Genomic DNA, 19,794 nt, shown 5'->3' with positions numbered 1-19,794 from the left:
GAGAGGAGTGGGGGTGGGCTGGGCCCTCTCTTCACAGCTTTCTTTTTTGTCCGAATGTTTCTAATAAACTTGGATTCTCTAACCTCTAGGAGCAGCTTTCCTTTGTGTGTGTTCGCATTTTACGGGTGTTTTCATATTTGCTTATTAGTCCTCTGTCTTGCCCCACTAGAGTATAAGCATCCAAAGAATTGAGACCTCCAACAGTCTTGGCACACAGTAGGTACTCAGTAATTTTTATCATATTCATTTTTTTTTATCTTGGATTCTCCTCCGTCATATGGACGGATGTATATATTTCACTGACAGAGTGCTTACTAGGTGCCAGGCAGGGTTCTGGGATTCTCATAAATATTAACGTACCCAGTCCTTCCTCTTAGAAATGTTTGTGGTTGCTTCTGTTTCACAGCTGAGGAAATGACCTATTTATTCATCCACCAAACATTTATGGAGCCTCTTCATGGAAGGAGGCTCTGTGCTGGGCACTGGAGACAGAGGAATGAATTGGTCTAATCCTTCTCTCAAGGACCTCCCAGTGGTCCTCAGACCTTAGAGGGAATGACAGTGTCCTCAGAGCTTGCTTAGCACATAGACCCAAGCTTCATTCTCAGAGGCAGACTCTGTGGCTGGTGGGGTGGGGTTATGCTGGGAAGGTGCAGAGCCTGTCATCCTTGTGTGTGTGTGTGTGTGTGTGTGTGTGTGTGAGAGAGAGAGAGAGAGAGAGAGAGAGAGAGAGAGAGAGAGAGAGAGAGAGATTGATTCTGTGCATCGCGGTTGAAGTAGGAGAACATTTCCCAGCCACCTCACACCTGGAACTGGTTGGGGAGGATGAACAAGGGCATCTTCCTGTGCCAACGGGCCCATCTTCATAGAGGGAATCTGCTAAGAACTGTGAACTGTTCTGTGCCCCTCACACACGTGTGCATGCAGCAACAGATACTCGGATGGTGCTCGCAGCGTTTTTCATATGGCAACAGCCTAGGAGCCTGGGATGAGGCAGTGAGTAAGTCAAATATGCACACAAACATGACAGTAGCTACCTCTTGTACATCATCATGTGCCAGGCCCTGTTCCAAGTCTTTGTGTGAGTTAAAACCATCCCGTGAGACAGGTACTACTGTCGCCTTCCAGGAACTATTATAGTCATCACCAGCCCCCTGTTTTACATATGAGAAGCTAAGGCCAAGTGACCCAATTCACCCCAGGCCTCACAGCTAGTGAGCAGTGACAGTGGCATTGGAATGTGCGCTCTTGGTGCAAACAGTGGGAGAAGAGAAAAAGCAGGGGGGTTGGTGAACTCAACGGTGCAGTGGTGGCATGTGGATAGGAGAGGACAAAAAGGATTCTGGAATGGTTGAGATGGGAGAAGGGGCAAGGGCCAGCTGAGAGAAGACCCAGAGGCCAAGCTGAGGTGTGTGGGTTTGACCTCACAGGACAGTGGGGGACCTCGACTGAAGAGTGGGGTGGGTGAGTGGAGGTGCTGGGTCTCATTAGATCAGATCATCTCCTGGACCGGAAGCCTAAGTGGGAATTTAAAGAGGAGTTCAGAGAACTGCCCCCAGGTTTCTTCTGGGGGAACCCACTCTCCAAAGTCCTCTGTTTCTGGCCCAGGAGTGACCCACCTTTAAAATCCCGCTCACCTCCCTCTGCCTCTAGACACGATTCCGTTTCTCTGCTTTCATCCTCATCACGGGAAAACTCCCCCCATATGTCTCCATTCCCCAGCTCCCCTTCTCGGTTCCCATCCTCCTCTCACTAATCCCGCCTCCTGTCAGCCCCACTAAGCCACGAGTCTCCCTCTCTAAGCCACCACGGGCTCCAGCTGCCAGTGCATCACGCACGTGGTGGGGTTGAACTGCCCTCCCTCCTGAAATTCCTTCTTCCCTTGGTCCGGGTTCTCCTCCCACTCACTGGCTGGATCCTCCACTTGGCAACCTTTGAATGATGGCGCCCTTGCGCTCAATGCTGGACTTCTCTCTTCTGTGTTCCCTTATTCCCTGTGCTCTAGTCAGAGCTTTAAATAGCAACTCTCTGCTAAAGACTCCACGATTTATATCCCCAGTCTTAACCTCTCCCCTGAGCTCCAGATGCATATGCTCAACTGCCCACTCCTTGTTGACTTACCAGGCATTTCAACCAATCAGGTCAAACCCTACTCTTGGGCACCATCTTCCAAAACTGCTCCTCCTCCAGTCATGACTACATTAATCAAAGACAATCTCATCTACCCGCAATCAAGCCTAAAACCTGATCATCCTAAAACCTAGGAACAAGTTATCTAAGCTTCTGATTCTAGTATGGGGAATCTCAACCTCAGCATGACTGACTTTTCAGGCTGTACAATTCTTTGCTGTGGGAACCATTCCATCCATGATAGGATGTTTGGTGTCTTCCTACGGGAAGTAGCATGATCCATGGCCAGATGCTAGGCCCATTCAGTGTCAGCCCTTCTCCTATGACAGGCCCCATTGTACGGACAAGGTACAGTGAGGTGATGGTGGACCTGCGATTCATGAGCCAGCAGATTTGGTGCAAATCCAAGGTATCAGTACTGCCCTCCTCCTGCTGTGACAACTGAATATTTTTCCAAACATTGTTAAATATCCCCTGATGGGCAACATGGACCCAGGACAAGAATTTTGCTTTAATAAATGTAGACAAGTGCACTTATTACAGTGTATGTTTCAATACATCTTCACAAACTGAAGGCGACCAGCACCTAGAACCAGAAACAAAACACGGTCAGAAGCCCCCTCAGCCTCCCTTGCAACCAATTCTTCTCTGTAAAAGTTACCACTATCATGGCTTCTAACAGCTTAGGTAGACGCTGACCATATCTTAAACTTTACTTAAATGTTATAAGGGATGTACTTCTTTGTGTCTGGATTCTTTTGCTCAATGTTATATTTGTGAGACTCATCCATACTATTCTGTAAATTGTACCTTGTTTATTCTTTAGTATTGTGTAGTGTTCCATTCTGTGAATGTACTACAATTTATGTATTTTATTACTGATAGACACTTGGGTGGGTTCCAGTGAGTTATGAGTAATGTCATATGAAGATTCTTAGAAATGCCTTTTGGTACCCATGGGCAGCCATTTCTTGGGTGTGTATACCTAGGATATATGCATGGAGTGACCAAACAGAGTTCCTCTTGGACTCCTACCATCATCCACCAGGCCCCACCATCAGCAGGTCCTGCTGGTTCCTCTTCCATAACTTACCTGAAAGCAGATGATGGCCACCACTTTAGCCTGGTCACCATCACTTCCCACCTGGGGTGGGGGTGGGGGTCCTGCAGGAGACTCCTAATTAGATTCCTAGCTTCCAGCCTGCCCTTCTTTAGCAGAGTGTTCACTCACAGCCAGAGTGATCCATTACAGTATAAATCAGATCACAGCATTCCTCTGTTCAGAACCCTTCAATGGTTTCCTTTGTGGATTAGAAAAGAATCCAGAGACTTCAAAAGACCATTTGAACTGCTTTCCTCTCTTCTTCATCTGTCATCCTTCTCTTCTTCGCTCACTCTATTTTAGACACATTGGCATCTTGCTGCTTCTGCAACAGTCCAGGTTCCTTCCACCCCAGGGCCTTTGCATTTGCTATTTCTTCCGCCAGAGAATTCTTCCCCCAAATCTTTGAAAAGCTGGCTCTTCTCAAATATCAATGGTCTGGGAAGCCTTCTCAGGCCACCCCTTAAAGTTGTTCTGCCCACTTCCCATGGCCCTCTTTTTTCCTTAACATATACCACAGTCTCAAGTGATCTTAGGTATGTCTGTTTACTTATACTCTTTCTCCCCTGTCTCCTCATTAGAAAATAAGCCCCAGGAGGACCAGAAGCCAGTCCCTCTCATTCTCTGGTGTGTCCCCAGGGGCCTAGCCCTGCACCATGGTCTGAAACACAGGAGCGCCATTGACATGTGCTCGGTGAATGAGTGTACTCGGTTGGTTTAGGCCTGGGCTCCAAGGGTCACACACCGGGGCCCTCCTCGAGGGATGACTCTCAGCCGGGTGGGCTCCTCAGGAACGTCGGGTGGAATCGAGAGCCCAGGGCCTCCGAGCGAAGAGGCCAGACTCGGGGAGCCCGGCGCAGCGGGCACTAGGACCCGGAGCGGCGCGCGGCGGGCGGGGGGCGGGGGGCGGCGGGCGCGGGGAAGCGCCTCTGCTCTGTCCTGGAGGCCGGCTGCGGCCACTTGTGCGACCCGGGCCGCTCCGCGCCGCCCGGCCCCTTCCGCGCCATGAGCCGCAGGTTCACTGTCACCTCGCTGCCCCCCGCGGCGCCCGCCCGAGCCGCGGACCCGGAGTCCCGCCGGCCCTCGGCCGCCGACCCCCGCCACCTCCCCGGGGAAGACGTCAAAGGTAGAGGCCTGCGGGGCGGGGCCTGGGGGCGGGGCCTGGGGCGCTGGGGGCGGGGCCTGGACGGGGCGCAGGGCCCGAGAGGCCGCCGAGCCCCGAGGAGTGGGGCGCGAGGCCTGCGGAGCGCGCGGGGGAAGTGCGAAGGGGCGTGGCCAGACGGGGGCGTGGCCGGAGGGGCGTGGCCTCGGGAGGGGCGCGGCCCCGGGCGCAGGGGGGCGATCTGGTGCCGCAGGGGCCGCGGCTAGTGCAGGGCTAGCCCAGAGCACTAAAGGGGTCCGAGAACTTGGGTTGGGTGCGGGACCAGAGGAAAGGGGACTGCTGTGTGATCAAGGTCCGGAGCCAAGGGGAGGAGGCGGGATCAGGTCCCTTGGGGGCAGGAAAGGGAAGGAGTGGGGCGGGGTTGAGGGCGGGAGGGAGAGAGAGTCAGGGTCGCTGGGACCGGGGCCAGGTCTGCGGGTTATCGCGGTAGGGAGTATCCGCCGACCAGCTGCCTCCCTGGAGGCGTCGCGGAACCCTGGGGCTCCCCAGGAGATGGAGACAGGAAAGTTGGTTTGAATCCTGGCCAGCTACATCGGAGGAGGATCCCAAAGGGACTTCAGTCCGGACCCTCGGGGTCACCGCTTCTTCTGGGTTCCAGCTCCCGCAGGATTGGGAGGAGCCAGCTTATGCTGGGTCGGGGGCATCTTTTTCACGGGCCCTGTACGATCGTCTTGGTCAAGATACAGAGGAGACGCGAGGGGTTAGGGTATTTCCGGTCTTCCCTAAAGAAGTAGCATCCTGTGCGGGGGTGTAGACAAGTGACAGAGCACTTGCCTACATGCACGAGCCCCTTCTCCCCCGCCATACACACAATTAGCAACCTGGTCGCAAGCAGAACCTCCCTGCAGGGGGCATTTATCAGGTATCCTTTCCCTAGCTCTGCGCCCCTTAAGTCTGGGAGGAACGAGGCCAGTCGGCTTGGAGTGGCCCTAGTGAGGGGAGCAGAAAGAACTTCCCCGGGCCACCAGGGGTCGCTGCTGAGCCGCAGGTGATCCTGCCCTGACTGGCGCAAAACCCTTGAGTGGTAGGCAGATGGTTCTTGAGCAAAACTCCTCGTTGTATAGACTAATATATGGAGGCCTGAACTTCCTCTGAATTCTGGTCCCGTAAGCTGATCCGCTCTGGACGTGACCACTCCATTTCATTTCTCGAGATTCTTCCGCTGGCCACCTTTCCCATATTGTTTGCCCCCTTTTACCAGCCTCCCAGATCCAAACATCAGAAACCTGGAGCCAGTTCTTAATGCCTCCTTTTCTCTTCCCACCCAATCCAATCTGTCCTCGTGCGTTTGCCACTGACCTCCAAAACTGATCCTGAATTTGATTAGATCTCTCTCTGTCATCACCCTGGTCCAAGCCTCCAATGTTTCTCATGTGGTGTCCCTGCCTCCAGTTCTGCTCCAACCATCCCCCATGTAAGGTGCCTGTCACTGTAGGATAAAAGCCAAATCTTCTAATCTGTCATTCAAACTCTTTCTACAACCTTTCCTGGTATATTTATCAGTGTTCATCCCCCACTTCTGTAAACCAGGACAACTTTCCTCCTCATTTTGTAAGTCATAGCTCATTTCACGTCTTCTGAAAACCCTTTTCAATGTCCCTTCTTCCCAGTCAGAGGTGCTCCCCCCTCTTTGACCCACCCACTGGAGCACAAATCTCAGTGGATGGCAGTTATTTTCTTATGTGTCTCCTCCATTGGAGCATCTCAAGGACAGGGGCCATATCTTTTTATCTTTGGTTTCAGGCCCAGAGCTTGGCATTTAGTAGGTGTTTGATGCCTGTGGGTGAGAGATTGAGACTCTAGTCTCATACTTCTCCTACCTTATTACCTCCATCTGTATCCCTGACCTGGGAATAAGATGACCCTCTCTAAGGTGACAGCTTAGTCTTCTCATTCACATTCCCAAGCTTCTGTACTATGGAAGTGAGACACACTCCTCAGGTTTCTGGTGTGCAGATGTGCATACAAAATGGATGTGATTCTTGGATGCCGTGTGCTTGTGGTAGAGGCTGTGTGTGTGTGTGTGTGTGTGTGTCCTGAAAAGGGAGATCCCTGTGGTGCTTGGTGAGTCAGGGCTTATGTGTGTTACTGCATTGCCAGTGTGCTGATTGGCATGTTGGTGTGTATATTTCTGTGTCTTTCTTGGGGGGAGGGACCTGAGTGTATGAAAAGTTCTATCTTGAGAGTGGGTGACTTTTAACCTCTTAATCTCTGCAGCCTCGCACGCCGGCTTGAAGGTCACTCAGTGGGAACTAGAGGAGGCTCCTCAGGGGAAAGAGCATCTGGTGGTATCTTTTCCACAGTTGTTCTTGCATCAGCCCTCTGGTCCCAGAGAGATGCTCTCCCTACTCTTGTCCCTGGGCACAAAGGGAGAGGTGGCAGCACTACAGGTGTGGGAGGTTTGGAGGAGATCTTGCAGAGCCCATGTGTGTGTCGATTACTCTGGTTCAAGGGGGCAGGGTTTCCCTGCGTCGTGCTTCTGGCTTCCAGGGGATCAGGTGTCAGCAGTTTGACCTACAGGTGGTGAAGAAGCAAGTTGAAGGCTGGGCCTGCGTGTCTCAGTTGCCCCACCTGCACCATGGGAAGACTGATGGGATCTGGCTGGAGAGAATTGGACTTGGGACAGGTTGTTCCAATGCTGAGCTATTCCCCGGCCCTTTTATACCTCCCAGAAAGAACTCAGGACCTGGGGAGACTACAGGAGTTGGGATGTGTGCCCACGGATGGAGACAGGGGGAGAGGGCAAGACTACAAGACAGCCCAGCCATCTCCAGCTCGGCTCTGTGCTCTGGCTTTGGCATTTCCCCTCTGGGTCTCGGGTCACTTACCTGTAGTGTAAAGCATGACACAAGCTTTCTGAGCACCCCTCTAGCCAAAAAGATGCCAAGAGGTTTTAAGGATCTAGAAGGGCAGAGCCATCTGCCTCCTCCAGACCCAAACCTCATGTTTCACTCTCTCCAACTGTAAATTGGGAAAAATGATGCTGTTACTATTACTGGTGTGTGTGTGTGTGTGTGTGTGTGTGTGTGAGAGAGGAGAGAGAGAGAGAGAGAGAGAGAGAGAGAGATCTTCTCTGTCCAAGGAGTTCTCTAGTTGTTCATCCTAAGCCAGGACTCAGAGCCTCATTGCCCAGTACCTCAGCCCAAGGTGAGCCCTGGGAATCTCCATGGCAACAAACTGGTTATGAACGGGCTGCAGTTGCCATGGTGACAGGTCTCTCTCTCTTTCTCTCTCTCTCTCTCTCCTCTCTCATCCCCCTCCTCTCTTCTCAATGAACCAGAGAGATCTGCAGGCCTTAGCTTTCCTGGTGGGGTGGGAGTCAGGGTGGGTGCATGAAGGGGTTCAGATTGGGAATCAGGGAAGACGGGTTGAATCTGCAGTGTAGTGGGGGGCTGTTGGGGGTGCTGTTTCTATGGCGACGGGGCTGCAGCCTGTTAATTAAGCCCCCGGTTGCCACGGAGACAGTGGTGGTTGACGTGCTCTGCGGCGAGCCCCGTGTGGGGCGTGCGGGGTGCTGGACTCACCGAGTCACTGCTGGGCTTCCGGGTCTGGAAGACGGGCAATGCAGGTGGGAGAGAAGAAGCGTGAAGGAGGGGGCTCAGGACCTGGGCTCCATGAGGCCACAGCTGAGGGGAGGTAGGTAGGTCACGGGGTGATGTCATGAGACAAGGAAGGATAGGAACTGAGCCCTGCGGGGAACACTGTCTGCTTTCTGAGGGAAAGGACCCAGTCAGGTGGTTCCAGGTTCCTCCTGACAGCTCCCTGTCCTGGTTCAATGGATGGAGCCTGGGATAGAGGTCAGAGAGCTGCACTAGTCCCCACTGTCACAAGTTCACCCCATGAAGAAAATTCTTTCCGTTCCATTTCCATTCCCAGACTCCCATTTCACTGTAAGTGGTGGTGGGGAGAATATTCTTAAAAGTCTCTTCCAGTTCCCAAATCCTGATACCCAGGGGGCAGCTTCTCTGAGCTTCCCCCACCTCTGGGAAACATAAGGTGGGAGGGGGTATGAGTTTTAGATTCAGAGTTCAAAAATAGGACCCTACCCAGCTCTGCATCTTGTGTTGCTTTAATGAGGGGTTCCTCAGCATCAGACCTTCCTCTGGGGGAGGAAGCGTTGCTGAGCGGGCAGCTGAGTCCCTGGGGTTCAGAGATGAGGGCTACTTCTTACCGGCCAGTGCCAGGCTGGCAGTGTAGGAGGTGCCTGCAAGCGTTTTCTCAAACCCTCACCACAGACGGTTGGCATGAGGCTAGGTGAGGGCCCAGTCTCCCTGGGAGGTAAGGGATATAAACTGAAGGATTGAGGTCTCTCCTTGGCATGTCCCTTTCAGGTCTGGGCTCTGTGGCTTTAGTCGGAGGCTAATATGGAGCAGGAGGAAATAGGATTATGCAGCCTAGCCCTTTTGTTTTACAAATGAGATATTGAGGCTCAGAGAAAAGAATTTGGTTTTTCTCAGAAATACACAGAATTCCACTACCTCCTGAATTCCATATGGCTCTTGAGATCAGAATTCTGGTGAGGGTGGACAGATGGGGTGGCCAGGGGAGAGGAATCACTTCTGCCTTCACCTGAACTCCCCAGGGACCTGGGTGTCCCCATGGTTTGGCTCCATGTGGTCAGAGCTACCCTAGCTCTGGGCCACAAATTAAAGGAAATAATCCCAGGGGAATGTTGCAGACCTGAAATGCTGAAAACTACACTTGACATGTTTTTAGTATGTCACACATCTCCGCAGAGTAATGGAATACCATAGTGTACTACTGCTGGTGGCAGTAGTAGTGGAGCACTGGGAAATTCTTGAACACTGGCCTTCCCACCTACTACCCTTTTAATCCCTCTCACAATCCTAAATCATCTCACTTTTTTTTTGTGTCCTCCTTCCAACCCAGAATACCAATGTGCACACCTCGACTGAATAGCTAACTCTCCACCCTAAAGGGTTAGTGTCAACATCAGACCCTTCAGAACCAAGTGGCAGCAATATGTTGTTGGAGGGTCCCTCGGAAGCATCTTTGAGTCAGCAACTGAACACTGACTTGTCTGAAGTCCTGGACAAATTTGTATCAGATTTGGAGCAGTGAGCCTTGTCCATGGTTCTGAATGGTCCTGTCTTAGAAAGGGGTCTCTGTGGATATGGAAGGCTCTTTAGGACCCCTGAAGGTCTTCTGGGTCTCTTTTCCATTGAAAATCAAGAGTCCATTCCAGCTTGGAATCCATGAAGCCTGAGCATGAAAAGGAAAGGGCTCATCAGACCCAATATCTGTTTTTAGGAGCCAGCAGCCAGAGGCCACTAAGTTAGAGATGCTATATGCTGTCTCTTCTATTGAAGGAAAGATCAGTTCAAAGAAAGTTCTTCCAAGGATAAAAGCCCTAAATTGGAGTGAAGGGAACTGTATTCTAGACTGAGTTCTGCCCATTCACTGGCAAGTGAACGAGGCAATCATTGCCCCTCTTTGGTCCTTACTGTTTTCATCTGTAAAAATGAAAGCTGTGTATTAGATAAGAAAAATAATACTTCTCTGGTCCTGTAACTCTCCTGGAATTTACAGGACTAGTATTTGCTGTGAAGGTGAGTTTGAAAATATTTTTCCTGAATTTGTTCATTCCCTCACATGTTTAGAACTTCCAGACACTTAAAGGGTTTAAAGCTCTGGGGCCAGTTTCTGAGATTTCTCCAACACTGACTCAAACCTGTGTTCTAGGGGTTCCAGGTTGATCAAGCTTCTGGGACCTGATCTCAGGAGAGGGGGGAGAAACACAGAGAGCATGTTAGCTGTGGAAGCCTCAGAAAGCAATCCTGGATTAGGGGATTAGACACTCCTGCCCCAGGAGAAAAATCTGGTCCCCAACTGACTGGCGGCCTCATTCCCCCCTCCCCCACCCTGTCTCTGGCCAGCCTCAGGCCAGAGTGCCCTCCCTAGAGGCTGCACCATCCCTGGTGGAAAGTCAGTGCTCCCTGGAACATCACTGCTGTCTGTTCTCCTGATCATTCTCATCCCCAGATCATTCTACCATCAGAAAGTCCCAGTCTGCAGACTCCAGAGACTTGTCCTGGGTGGGCGCGTGGGTGAGGGTGCTGAGACTCCTGTCATAATGAGAGTGCACTGTAACTAGTAGGGCTCCACCCCATCCATTTTAAGATAGGATGGGTCAGACAATCAGTGACCCAAGCCCCTTCCGGGGTGCAGCACAGTGCTTCACTTTGGGGCCTGGGTTCTGCATGTCTCCACCTCCAACCTCTTGAATAGCGATATGAGAGTCTGCTTCTCCTCCTCCCTTCAGGGCCGGCCTCTTCAGCTTTGCAGACAGGCTCCCCAGGGCCCCATATTCCATGGCGCTCCCCCACCCCGCCACCTCATCTTCCCTCTGGGGGTCACCTCAGACCCCCAGTCAGGCAGCCGCTGCGGGGCCGCCTCCCGGCGGCCGCGACCTAGTTCCCTGCCGTTATTTTTAGGGCGCGGGATGGCACCTGCCCACGTGCCGGGCCCCGCCTGCGCTGGAGAGTGGGGGGAGCTGCGGCTGCTCAGGGGAGGAGAGGGCCGGTCCCCCGCCGCAACCCCTTTATCCCACCGCTCACGCCCCCGTTTTCCCGTAAGGGGGCCAACAGGCGCGCTCTGCCCGCCCCCCACGTCCCCTCTTCTCCCTCCCTCCAGCTTCCCCCCCAAAAAACCCCGCCAGTGGCTCACGCCTCCTGCATACGGGATGAGGTGAGCAGCGCCGCTGCTGAGAGGGGGCGCGCGCGGGTGTGAGCGTGTGTCCGTGTGCGAGTGTGTGTGCGCCGGGCGGGCGGGCGGGCACTGCAGCTCCTTCCTCTGTGGAGCGGAGAGCGAGCGAGCGAGCTAGAGCGAGCCAGAGAGCGGCGAAGGCGGGCAGAGGGGCGCGAGCGAAGCGGCGCAGCCATCCCCGGCCCGGCGCCGCGCCGCCACCATGCTAAACAACCTGACGGACTGCGAGGACGGCGACGGGGGCGCCAACCCGGGTGAGCAGTGGTCCGGGGGCGGCGGGGGAGGGGGCGGCGAGGAAGGGAGTCAGGGCTGGGTGAGAGGCGGAGCGGGGGCGGCTTCCTTTAGGGAAGAGCTTAGGACTGACCGGGCGGTGGACGCCGGCGGCGGCCTGGAGCTCAGCTCCATTGGAATGCGCTACGCGCTGTCCGAGGTGCTGGAATGCGCCGCGCCCGGGGGGCAGAGCTGGGGCCGAAGGGCTGTCGTTCCCCGCGGCCTGGGGACAGACTTAGGTTAGCTAAGCCGAGAAGGAGGTGGGAAGGGAATGGAAGAGCCAGAATGGGCTGACATGCAGCTCGACGGGCGGGAAGGCTCCTTTCCCCGAGAGGGGACCCTGGCGTCCTGGCGCAGAGCAGGGGCTGGTGGTGCCGGGGGGCGCAGTCTGCTGCAGTCTCTTGCTCTGAGACTTCTAGCTGGAAGGTGGGGGGAAAGGTAGCTCTGGGGATTTGGGGGCATATGACAGCCCCCGTCTGGTCTGCGGCATTCCCTTAAGGGGACACTTGGTGCAATCCGGACCCCCTCCCCCAAGGCTTCCCGAGCTCTGACCTCAGACTGAAGCTGTCTTTTCCGTGGATTTTTCAGTTTTACTTTGCGGAATCTCCCTCTCCCTCTAGCTTCCCTATGGGTTCCCGTTTAGGACGGGAAGCAAGATCACCCTCCTTTCTTCCCTTCCCCCCTCCCCTTGGTAACCTGGGGCGACAGTGTGGTTTCCAGGGCGGGGCAGGGGGGTAGTCTTTTTAGTTAGCTCTGATAGCTTTCCTAGTGAGGCCTTAGAAATGGGGTCCCAGCAACTGAATCCCAGGCGCCACGGCGCGGACACTGCGGACGCGCTGCGGTGGGTGCGGAGATGGCCAGGAGCAGAGGGGCTCCGAGCAAGTCCTTTTGCTGCTCCCGCTCTCCCCCAGCCCTCCTCCGCGGTCTTCCTGCTCCGAGGTCTTGGGGCCAGCCACCCCCTCGGGCTCGCAGGCCCCCCGCCGCCCCCCAGCGGTCTCAGCCATCCATCACGGCTGTCAGCCGCCCCCACCCCCCACCCTCCAGCGGCGCAGCGTCCCCTGCGCACTAGCGCGCCTCCCGCGCCTGCTGTCTGCGCTCAGCGCCTTTAAACGCTCCCCCCACCCCCTGCATTGCTTGACCCTCTGGGCTGAGACTCCCGTGGACCTCTCTGGGGGTGGACCGAAAGGCCTCAAGAGCTGAAAGAGTGGGGTCTTCCAGACTCTAGCAGCTTCGATTCTGAGGTCCTGTATCCTGGATTCCATTCAGGGCCAAGTGGCCACAGGGAAGGCTGGGGACACCAGGGTTCCTGATCCTTTGTCTGAGACACCCCTTCCCCATTTTTTCTTGGGGGCTGAGTGGCATACGGGAACCAGAGCTACCAGCTGACCAACTCATCCATCTCCCCAGGGACCCTGGGGTCACCTCATTGGGCAACTGCCCCCTCCCCCGCGGGCTTTGGCTGCAGGGAGAGGGGGTTTGGCAAAGTTGAGTCTGCGGCAGCGCCTGGCATGCGGACTCCCCGCTCAGGGAGCAAAGTCAGGGTGGGGGAGACTTCATTTCCATTCGGGATCCCCTTCAGATGCTTCCACTCTGTGACAGGGGCTCAGCTTGCAAGGTAATCTCTTTTCTTCCCCAGGTGTGGGATATGGCCCAGTCCCTCAGCACCCACTTTCTTTACCAAGGCTTCTTTGGGCCTCGGGGTTTTCATGGGGTCTTGGGAGGCCTAGTAAAGAGGCATCTTTGTGTTTGAAGCAGGAGTGGAACTAGGAACTCTATATAGTCCTGCCCCTCCCCGTCAGTTTCTACATGCTGTTATAGCCGGCCCATCTAGAGACCATACATGGTCCAGGACCTGGACTAGAGTGGCCAGAACCTGTGTCAGGCCAGGTTCTGGGTCCCAACGAGAGAAGGCCTCCCAGGGACGCTGGAAAGGTGGTAGGAGGAGCTAAGGACTTTCTGGACTGGAGGAAAGTGGGTCCAAGAACCCCTGGCAGGTCAGATTCTGGATTCTTGGGGCTGAATGGAAGGAGCTGGCTGCTGACCTCGGGGAGGCGAGAATGGCCCGGAAAAGAGGGCTCCTCTGGACTAAAGGAAAATGCAAGGGTATTGTCCTCTCCCGTGGGGTCTACGCCCCCTCGCCCCCAGGCTGGCTGGGGATTCCCGCAGGCCGGGCCCCAGGCCCGGGAGGCTCCCTTGCCGGCTCGCCGCGTCCTCCCCGGGAGCTCTGGCCGCCGCAGCTTAATTGAAAGCCGATTCGGGCTGAGAGCTCCCAGGGGGCGGGGGCGGGGGCGGGAGGCTGAGCCTTGGTCTGGCCTGCCTCGCGCGCCGCCCAGGGCTCCCCGTCACCCCGACTCTGGCTCGGGGGTCAGGGCAGTTCCCCTGAGCTGTCCGGCTCCTTCGAGAACTCGGAGCTCACTCCCCACCCCCCAGGCCGCGCGCTGGGCGTTCCGGGGAGGGGACCCACCGGCCTGGCTGACAGGCCAGTAGCCTGGCGTCCCGCCCCGGCGGCGGCTGAAACGTGGGACTGGGGCTGGCCGAGGCGCCCCCTCCCCTGCCCCCTCCTACTGGCCGGGATCCGGCCTGGAGTCAGGTCTGCGTTGCGCGCCGCGTTACATAAGCGGCTGCGGGCGCGTGGCCTGCTCGGCTTGGCGCGGCGCTCTTGGCCCGCGCGGTCACCATGGAGACCGGCGCAGGGCCGCCTCGTTACGGGGTCTCCGGCCAGCTTGCCCCCTTCCGGTCTTTTCTGGGTCCCTGCTCCCTCCGTACCCCCCCGTAAAGGAAGAAGGGCTAGGAAGGGGGTGTAAAAGGGCAGATTGGAGGGTCTGTCGCGTCTAGTCCTGATCCTAAAAGGGACAGTTCTGGGGAGGGACCTAGTCTGACAGGAGACAGAGCAACCCCTAAATGTTGAGGCTGAGGGAGGCTGTGGGATGAGAAGCCCCAACTGGCAGGCCCCAGGGGTGTGATAGTAGCGCATAGCTAACTTGTGTGGGCACACCCAACCCGCACTATTCCAGTTAACCCCCGCCACCCATGAATCAAACACTGGGCGTTCTCCCTTTGCAAACCGAGCTGAGAGTGACTTGCAGAGGTGAAGCCAAAGCCATGACACTGGGGCTGCAACCTGGATCTCCAACTCCAGCCCTTTTCCCGAACCCTCAGGAAATTCCTCTCATGCCATGCCCCTCCCTCGGCCTCTCTAGTGCTCCTCTCTAGTGCACCTCTCTCCGGTGCTGGGCTCCCATGGGGAGGAAGGGTCTGTCTTTCTCATGTGTGAGCAGAAAGAGCTGGTGATGTTCCTCTGTTAGGCACCTCGTCTTGATGAGTGAGTGGAAGTGGAGGCAGGAGGCTGGGTGGTGGTGGGCTTCCCTGGAATAGGTAAGATGTCACTTCTTTCCTGTGCCCCAGTTTTTAGTCAGGATGGAAGTGGGTTTAAAAGAGGGCCAGGCAATGCTCTGGAAAAGGGCCCTGTATGGACTACTAGGAAGGTGTCCAGGAGGTCAGGAGCAGGATGCAGAGCATTTGAACAGATGGGGATGGGAAGAGAGGGAAACCAAGAGAGGAGGGGACGGAGATTCAAGGGTGCACAGGGCCTCAACTTCACTGGGGACTTGGGGAGTCTCTCTAGGGTCCAGAGAGATGGTGACTGCTGAGACTCAGCCCTGCATCTGGGGAAGACTGGTGACTGGAGGGAAGGTACCTGCAGAGACCTCGGGTCTCTCTGAAGGGACCCCTCTCCTGATGCCAGGGATTCTCTCCTTGAGTGATATCATTGAGGCATATGGCTCAGCTCTCTGCCTGCGCATCTTTATGTGGGACCCTGCTCTCCTTTCTCTGGCCCAGCTTCTGTCCTTGGTGTATCTGATCCATATATCCCGGTGGCTTCCAGGTAGTGCTCCCAATAGTGCTTCACCACAACTAAATTCAGCATCTGCCCCACCCCAAACCCCTTTTCTTGTCTCCCAAGTTATTAAGGTGGCACCATCACCCACCGTTCACCATGGTAGAACCCCAGGCATTATCTTGGATTCTTTTCCTCTCCCCCTTTCCCAATCATCTGACATAGAAATCTGCCAGTAATTCCCGAGTCTGTCCACTGCCTCCATTGCCCTGGTCTGGGTCCTCCTCAGCCCTGGCCTGTATTCCTCACCTAAAGGCCAGAGTGATGGCTCTGAAACACACTCGCCTGTTTGTGACATTTCTTTGTGTTAAACTCTTCATGATTGCCCACTGTCCTCCAAATTCTGTAAGATCATCTGCTACTTGGTTAAAGGCTCGCCCCACATGTACACTTCTAGGCTCATCTTGGCCAGTTCTTATTCTTCAGCCCCAACATGCCCCTTCCTCCAACTCCAGCAGACCATACTTTGTTGAGCTTCTCTAACCCACTCGGTTCACTCTCACCTCTGGGCCTTTGAATGTGCTGTTCTGCTATTCTCTCTGCCTGGGACACCCTCCCCGCCTCCCTCCCAGTCTAGCTCTTACTCATCCTTCAGTTCTGAGCTGACACGTCACTTCCTCTGGGAAGCCTTCCGTAACCTCCCAGGCTGGGCTGAGTGCCCTCCTGGGTTCCCACACAGCCTGAGCTCCCAATATTGCTTCACCACAACTAAATTCAGCATCTGCTGGAAATTCCTGATCACTGCTTCATCTCCCTTGGCTTGGTTCCTGAAGGACAAGGACGGCATCTCGTTCTGTGTGTTTACTTCCCCATGTGGGTACCTGGTAGACATCCGGTTGACTGGCAGTGAAGGGGGGCAGTGGGAGGTCTGCCCTCCAGGACACGGAGTATCCTTGGGGCTTCAGACCGCACTGTTCTCCTTTCTCCCCAGGAAGGAACAGGCGTCCACCCCAAAGCACCAGGACGGTCCTGGTTATGATCAAGAAGGAACTCTAAGTGGCATGGGGCACAAACCTGTAATCTGAGCTCCTTGGGAGGCTGAGGCAGGACGATTGCAGGTTTGAGGCCAGCCCAGGCCACTTAGTGAGACCCTGCCTCAAAATAGAACATAAAGGGGCTGAGGCTGTGGTTCAGCAGCAGAGTGCTTCCCTAGCATGTGTGAAGCCCTGGGTTTGATCTCTAGACCTTAGGAAAAAATGGGGTCTCTGGAGGGTCTTGGGGTACTCTGGTGAATGACGTAGCGCCCCCCAGAGCAAGGTCCACCCTCTGCCGGGCAGTGCCACAGGCTCTTGGTCCATTCTACAGAGAAGAGAGCATGAGCCCTGTTTCTCTAACGTGCAGACCAAGGCTCAGAGTCCAAGTGGCCGCCCAACTGTGTGCCCAGGTGGACGGAGGACAAACAGTTGGTGGTAGACCCCTGACTCTCTGCCTCCTCAGGTGATGGCAACCCCAAGGAAAGCAGCCCCTTCATCAACAGCACCGACACGGAGAGGGGCAAGGAGTATGACGGCAAGAACATGGCCCTGTTTGAGGTGGGCTGCTTGCGACCCTCCTCTCCACCCCTCCCTTGGGCCGCCTTCCGCCTGGGTCGCCCTCCCCCCAGCTTCACCCTCTCCGCTCTCTGCCCCCATCCTCCTTCCCTGGGCCTGTCACCCCACCCAGGGCTCTCCCTGTCCTGGGCCCTCTGCTCCCACCCTCAGCTCCCCCCAGCCCCCCCCTGGGCCTCCAGGCTCCTGACACCGACACCCTTCCTCGTAGGAGGAGATGGACACCAGCCCCATGGTGTCCTCCCTGCTCAGTGGCCTGGCCAACTACACCAACCTGCCCCAGGGAAGCAGGGAGCACGAGGAGGCAGAAAACAACGAGGGCGGGAAAAAGAAGCCGGTGCAGGTGGGGCCTGGCGGGAGGCTGGGAGGAGGCGGATAAGGATGGAGGGTGGATGGTAGAGGCCGAGGTGTAGGAGGCAGGGCTGGGAGGGAGGGCAAAGAGGTGAAGGATGGAGATGGGAGGGAGGAGGGAGGAGGTGGCTGCAAGGACGGATGGTGGGGTGGAGTGGGGGATGGAGGAGAGAAAGGAAAGAGGAGGCGAAACCCGAAGGAGGCTGAGCAGGAGGCCCACGCCTGTGATCCCAGCAACTTGGGAGGCTGAGGCAGGAGGATGGCAAGTTTGAGGACAGTCTCAGCAACTCAGTGAGACCCTAAGCGGCTTAATAAGATCCTGTCTCAAAAGAAAAAAATGCAAAGGGCCGGGAATGCAGTTCAGAGTGGACAGGCGCTGGCCTCGCACGCGTGAGGCTGTGGGTTTGGTCCCCAGCAGCACACCCCCAGTCAGAGGAGCAGGATGAGGGCTGGGGAAGGAGAGGGCAGGACCAGGAGTGGGACCCAGAGGAGTAGCGGGCGGGTGCTGGTGATGGGGGCTCCGGACACTGACGCTGGCTTCCCTGCAGGCCCCGCGCATGGGCACCTTTATGGGCGTGTACCTCCCGTGTCTGCAGAACATCTTTGGCGTCATCCTCTTCCTGAGACTCACTTGGGTGGTGGGCATAGCGGGCATCATGGAGTCCTTCTGCATGGTCTTCATCTGCTGCTCCTGTGTGAGTGGCACTGCCCCGGTGACAGCTGGGGCTTGGCAGAGGCCCGGGGGTGGGAGGCGGGAGGTGGAGGCTCCGGGCCTGGGCTGTCCCTAGGAGCCACTGCTGGTGACTTTTGAGAGTAGATTAGGTCTGACTGGCCCTTCCGCCTCTCATGGGCTCGTCCCTGATGGCTGTTGACCAGGTTTCACGTGGATCTGGGAGTGTGTTTAACCACACAAGTAATTAAATGCAGATTCATTGATAAAATGGTAAGCATAGCAAAGAAATTAGAGTTCTCCGATAATCCCACAAAAGTTGACGTTGTGCTAGATTGAGATGATGTATCACAAACGACATCGCAACTGGATTCTTCTCATTCTCTCTAAAAAGTCAACTATTCAATGAACCCAAATTCTTGACACGTTTCTGTGTCCTCAAATATAACCTTGAGACAGCTCTGCATGCGACGTACCCAGGGCGGAAGTCATGGCACCTATTTTATAGACGAAGAAGCTGAGGCCAGAGAAGCAAAGGGAGCTGTCCCAGGTCACGTGGCTGGTTGGGGGCCAAACTGGGGTTTCCAGAGCCCTCTGGTACTGACGCTCCCGAACGTCCCCTCGCATGGTGAATAAGAGTTTTTCTTGAGAAGGACTTGGCACAGAGAGAAGTTGGAACAGGCCCAGGGAGAAGCTCAGCAGAAGAGAACCTGTGGGTTTGGCGGGTGTTTACGGGGTAAACGGCTTGGCCTCCACCCAGGCCACTGCGGCCCCAGGCAGCCGCCACTCTGATGATCTCTCTTCTACAGACGATGCTCACGGCCATCTCCATGAGTGCCATTGCGACCAATGGTGTTGTGCCTGGTATGTGGAGGGGACTCCAGGGAGCGGGAGGGGCTGATGGTCAGAAGGAGGGACGGAACCCTGGGCTCTGGGGATCGTCAGGACCTGAGAGAGGCACTATGGCAGACCGGGGGCCTGGGCTCTGTCTGCTTACGGGCTAGGCCAGGAGCAGCCTTTTTGGGAGTGGAAGAGGGAGGCCATGGTGGGGGTTGAATCCAGCAGTGACAGCCCTCCCCCCTCAGCCTGAGACCCTCCTAGGGTGGTGACATCGTAGCTTCTGGGCCATGACCTCCTTACAGGGGTAATTAGCAACATGCTGCTAATTAGTGCTGCAAGATCCGCACAGAATGGTTGGCTGGATCTCCCCCAGTCCCCTTGCTGGGGGCTGCAGCCTACGGCAGAGCAACCCTTTCTGCCCTCTGTCACTGAGCCCTCCTCGTCCCCTAGGGCAGCCCAGTGCCCCTGGACCCTCTTGCTGATACTTGGCTTTCTCTGCAGCTGGTGGCTCCTACTACATGATCTCCAGGTCTCTGGGCCCAGAGTTTGGGGGCGCCGTGGGCCTCTGCTTCTACCTCGGCACTACCTTTGCTGGGGCCATGTACATCCTGGGCACCATCGAGATCCTGCTGGTGAGAGGGGCTGAGGAGGGCTGGGGCAGGGGCTCAGGGGTGGAGTGCTTGCTGGCATGAGGGAGGCCCTGGGTTCCATCCTCAGCACCACATACAAGATAAATAAAATAAAGATGTTGTGTCCATCTACAGCTAAAAATCTTTTTTAAAAAAGAGGGTCTGAGGAGGAGACGTGGGGTCCCAGGCGGTCAGCCGGGGACCAGTGCTCCCTGAGACTCCCGGCGGCCAGGCTGCTCAGCCAGGCCCAGAGGAATCGGTGTTGTGTCTCGAAAGCGTCCCCAGCCTAGCTGGGGGGACGAGATACGATAATCATGCAACACCGACAGCTGCCGTTCGTCAGGCCCCCACCGAGCTCTCAGCACCCTTCCAAGTGCTGTGCAGCCCTGAGCTTGAATCCTCCCGAGGGTTAGATATTATGACGCCCATTTTACAAATGAGAAGTTCAGAGAGGTAAGATAACGTGCCC

At 55.9% G+C, this 19,794-nt stretch overlaps 1 protein-coding gene across 3 annotated transcripts in view; it reads left to right on the top strand.

The window, feature by feature from the left end:
- Positions 1–4,237: 4,237 nt before the first annotated feature.
- Slc12a5 (solute carrier family 12 member 5) overlaps positions 4,238–19,794 on the top strand; it is a 33,209-nt gene continuing 17,652 nt past the window's right edge. For 2 of the 3 annotated variants that reach the window (XM_026408309.2, XM_026408308.2), the window contains exons 1-6: positions 4,238–4,358; positions 16,726–16,820; positions 17,047–17,178; positions 17,735–17,881; positions 18,666–18,720; positions 19,198–19,328. In XM_026408309.2, coding sequence (XP_026264094.2) covers positions 4,238–4,358; positions 16,726–16,820; positions 17,047–17,178; positions 17,735–17,881; positions 18,666–18,720; positions 19,198–19,328 — 681 coding nt within the window. Of the gene's footprint in view, positions 4,359–11,307; positions 11,375–16,725; positions 16,821–17,046; positions 17,179–17,734; positions 17,882–18,665; positions 18,721–19,197; positions 19,329–19,794 lie in introns of those variants that run through there. The other variant, XM_026408310.2, reaches the window with a different exon arrangement.

Source organism: Urocitellus parryii, chromosome 6 (assembly GCF_045843805.1).
Source record: "Urocitellus parryii isolate mUroPar1 chromosome 6, mUroPar1.hap1, whole genome shotgun sequence".
Lineage (NCBI taxonomy): Eukaryota > Metazoa > Chordata > Mammalia > Rodentia > Sciuridae > Urocitellus > Urocitellus parryii.
This window is presented reverse-complemented; position numbering and strand designations above follow the sequence as displayed.